Source organism: Manacus vitellinus, unplaced genomic scaffold, assembly GCF_001715985.3.
Source record: "Manacus vitellinus isolate BGI_N305 unplaced genomic scaffold, ASM171598v3 ctg7180002429010_pilon, whole genome shotgun sequence".
Lineage (NCBI taxonomy): Eukaryota > Metazoa > Chordata > Aves > Passeriformes > Pipridae > Manacus > Manacus vitellinus.
In genome coordinates, this window is record NW_021937921.1 from 1 (window position 1) to 3,389 (window position 3,389).

A 3,389-nucleotide genomic window follows, 5' to 3' on the forward strand; every position below is an offset into this window, starting at 1 on the left:
GTGGGATGTGTCCCTGGGATGTGTGTGTCCCTCTGGAACAGCTGGGGTGGTGGGATGTGTCCCTGGGATGTGTGTGTCCCTCTGGAACAGCCAGGACAGTGGGATGTGTGTGTCCCTGGGATGTGTGTGTCCCTTGTGGAACAGCCAGGACAGTGGGATGTGTCCCTGGGATGTGTGTGTCCCCTGTGGAACAGCCAGGACAGTGGGATGTGTGTGTCCCTCTGGAACAGCCAGGACAGTGGGATGTGTCCCTGGTATGTGTGTGTCCCCTGGAACAGCCAGGACAGTGGGATGTGTCCCTGGGATGTGTGTGTCCCCTGTGGAACAGCCAGGACAGTGGGATGTGTCCCTGGGATGTGTGTGTCCCTCTGGAACAGCTGGGGTGGTGGGATGTGTCCCTGGGATGTGTGTGTCCCTCTGGAACAGCCAGGACAGTGGGATGTGTCCCTGGGATGTGTGTGTCCCTTGTGGAACAGCCAGGACAGTGGGATGTGTCCCTGGGATGTGTGTGTCCCCTGTGGAACAGCCAGGACAGTGGGATGTGTGTGTCCCTCTGGAACAGCCAGGACAGTGGGATGTGTCTGGCTGTACTGCTGCATGCCGGGGGCTCTCTGGAGCCCTGGAGCTCTGCAGGACAGCGTCCTGTGCTTGCAGCAATTCCAGGGAGGAGTGAGAGGGATTACATGTGCTGCATTAAACCTCTCTGTCAGTCGGTTCTTGCTTGGCCGCCTTGTCCCTGCTCGGGGCAGTTTTGTTGGGATAGAGCTTGCATGGCTGGCCAGACACAGTGCTGTCATCTTCCTCTGTGGAGTGTGGAATGCTTTATCCTCCTTCCCTCTCCTCCTCAGCTCTCATCCCCTTGCTTCCCATCCCTTCCTGTGCCTGTCAGAGCAGGAATACACAGCATATGCTCAGGCTGGTCACGTTTTCCCTGGGCACAGCTCTCCAATCCCTCAGGCGGGCTGGTCTGGGACAGGAGGGCAGGAATGATGGAGCTCCTTAAAACTGGCTGTGGCTGAGTGGGAGTCTGAATTCCCCTGAGCTGCCCCCACCCCTGTGCTCTCCCTGCTCTCCCTCAGGAGGGTGTCCCGGAGGAGACTGACGACTTTGGGGAGTTCCGGATGCGCGTCTCGGACCTGGTGAAAGACCTGATCTTCCTGGTGGGCTCCGTGGAGTGTTTTGCTCAGGTGGGTTTGAGGGAGCGTCGTGAGGTGCAGGCACGTCCCACAGGAGGTCACCGAGCCCTGGTGGCCCTTGGGCTGGGAGGAGGTCACAACCATCTCCTCGTGCACAGGGAAGTGTGTGTGGGAACCTGTCAGGGAGAGCGGGTGTGGGAAAGCAGGAGGTGTGGGAGCAGCAGGAGCGGGTGGGAGGGGGCTGAGGATTTTGGGTTTGGAGGTGAGGGGGTTGAGGACCAGGGGGCTTGGTGGGTGGGTGGGGGGGGCTGTGGAGTGAGGCCACCTTGCAGGGTGGGGTTGGTGGCCAGACTCCCCCGGGTTGGTGGCCTCCCAGGTGACTGCTCCTCCCCACAGCTCTATGCCACCCTGAAGGACGGGAACCCGCCCTGGGAGGTGACGGAAGCCGTGCTCTTCATCATGGCCTCCATAGCCAAGAGCGTCGACCAGTGAGTGCTGACAGCCCACCCGGGCCTGGAGGGGACTGGGGCTGCCTCAGTGGAACAGAGACAGCACAGATATCCCAAGGACATTCCCTTTCCTGGGAGTGTCCCAGGCCGGGTTGGACGGGGTTTGGAGCAACTCGGACTAGTGGAAGGTGTCCCTGCCCATGGCAGGGGGTGAGACTGGATGGGCTCTAAGGTCCTTCCCGACCCAAACCATTCATTGTGGATCCTTGCACATGCAGATCCTTCCACTTCTGGGTAGACTTTTCCTAGATATCTTAATGGAAGGTTAAATCACTGGAAGTGTTTTTCCTCCCCTGTTATTGGAAGCGTTGGACAGGTGACACCTGGGGCAGTGAGTGCAGCAGTCCTGGGCACTGCCAGCAGTGTGACAGCCTGGCTGGCCTTCACTGGGCTGGAAATGCTGTTCCTTCCTTCCCTGGTAGGCTGGGAATGCTGTCCTTCCCTTCCCTGGGCCCTGGCATTGCCATTCCTCCCTTCCCTGGGAGCTGGGGGAGTCACCTCTGTCCCTACACATCACCAGCTCCCCTTATCTGTGTGAAGGCTCATTCTCTCCCATTCCTTGTTCCCGGGAACGCTGCCTTGGAGCACTGGGGACTCTGCTCCCACCAGCGTGTCCCACAAGGCTCCGGTCTGGGATGGCCCCGTCACCCCCTCCCACACTGGAACGGGCAGTTCCCACGGGATTAATGCCCCTTGTCCTCGTGCCCAGCTCTTCTGGAGGAGTTCAGTGTGCCCTGTTTCACTGGCTCCAGCAACCTCCACCCACGTGGCTGTGGCGGCTCCGGGGCCTCATCCGGCCGCCCTTTCCCGCAGGGAGAACAACCCGACGCTGGTGGAGGTGCTGGAGGGGGTGGTGCGGCTGCCCGAGTCGGTGCACACGGCCGTGCGCTACACCAGCATCGAGCTGGTGGGCGAGATGAGCGAGGTGGTGGACAGGAACCCGCAGTTCCTGGGTGAGTGCCCTCACACCCGCCGTGCCCGCCGCCCCCTGACCCCGTGTGCCCATCGGGTACCCATGTGTCTGCACATCCCATGCTCGGGTACCTGATAAAAGGGCTCTGTGACTGCCCCCCTGACCCCCTGTACCCATCAGATACCCGTGTGCCCATCGGGTACCCATGTGTCTGCACATCCCATGCTCGGGTACCTGATAAAAGGGCTCTGTGACTGCCCCCCTGACCCCCTGTACCCATCAGATACCCGTGTGCCCATCGGGTACCCATGTGTCTGCACATCCCATGCTCGGGTACCTGATAAAAGGGCTCTGTGACCTCCCCCCTGACCCCGTGTACCCATCGAGTACCCATGTAACCCATTCCGGGTACCCGTGTCTCCTGCACATCGTGCTGGGTACCAACTGAAGGGGCTGATGTGCCCGCCCCCGCTGACCCCCTGTCCCTGCAGATCCGTGCTCGGAAGTAACCCAATGAAAGGGGCTCTGTGCCCGCCCCCCTGGACCCCCTGTCCCGAAAATCCCCGTGCTCGGTACCTGATGAAGGGGCTGTGTGCCCGCCCCCCTGACCCCCTGTCCCCGCAGATCCCGTGCTCGGGTACCTGATGAAGGGGCTGTGTGACCGGCGCCTGGCGTCAGCTGCTGCCAAGGCCATCCACAACATCTGCTCCGTGTGCCGGGACCACATGGCCCAGCACTTCTCCGGCCTCCTGGAGATCGCCCGCGCCCTCGACTCCTTCGCGCTGTCCCCCGAGGCCGCCGTGGGGCTGCTCAAGGGTGGGTACGGCAGGG

The 3,389-nt window shown here is 61.7% G+C and overlaps 1 protein-coding gene across 1 annotated transcript; it reads left to right on the plus strand.

The window, feature by feature from the left end:
* Positions 1-1,053: 1,053 nt before the first annotated feature.
* LOC115308047 (transportin-3-like) lies at positions 1,054-3,383 on the plus strand (the record flags this gene model as incomplete). The annotated part of the gene is made up of 4 exons (XM_029965387.1): positions 1,054-1,187; positions 1,533-1,624; positions 2,459-2,598; positions 3,183-3,383. Coding segments are annotated over exons 1-4 (499 nt in total), but the record flags the coding sequence as incomplete, so codon positions are not given.
* Positions 3,384-3,389: the final 6 nt, after the last annotated feature.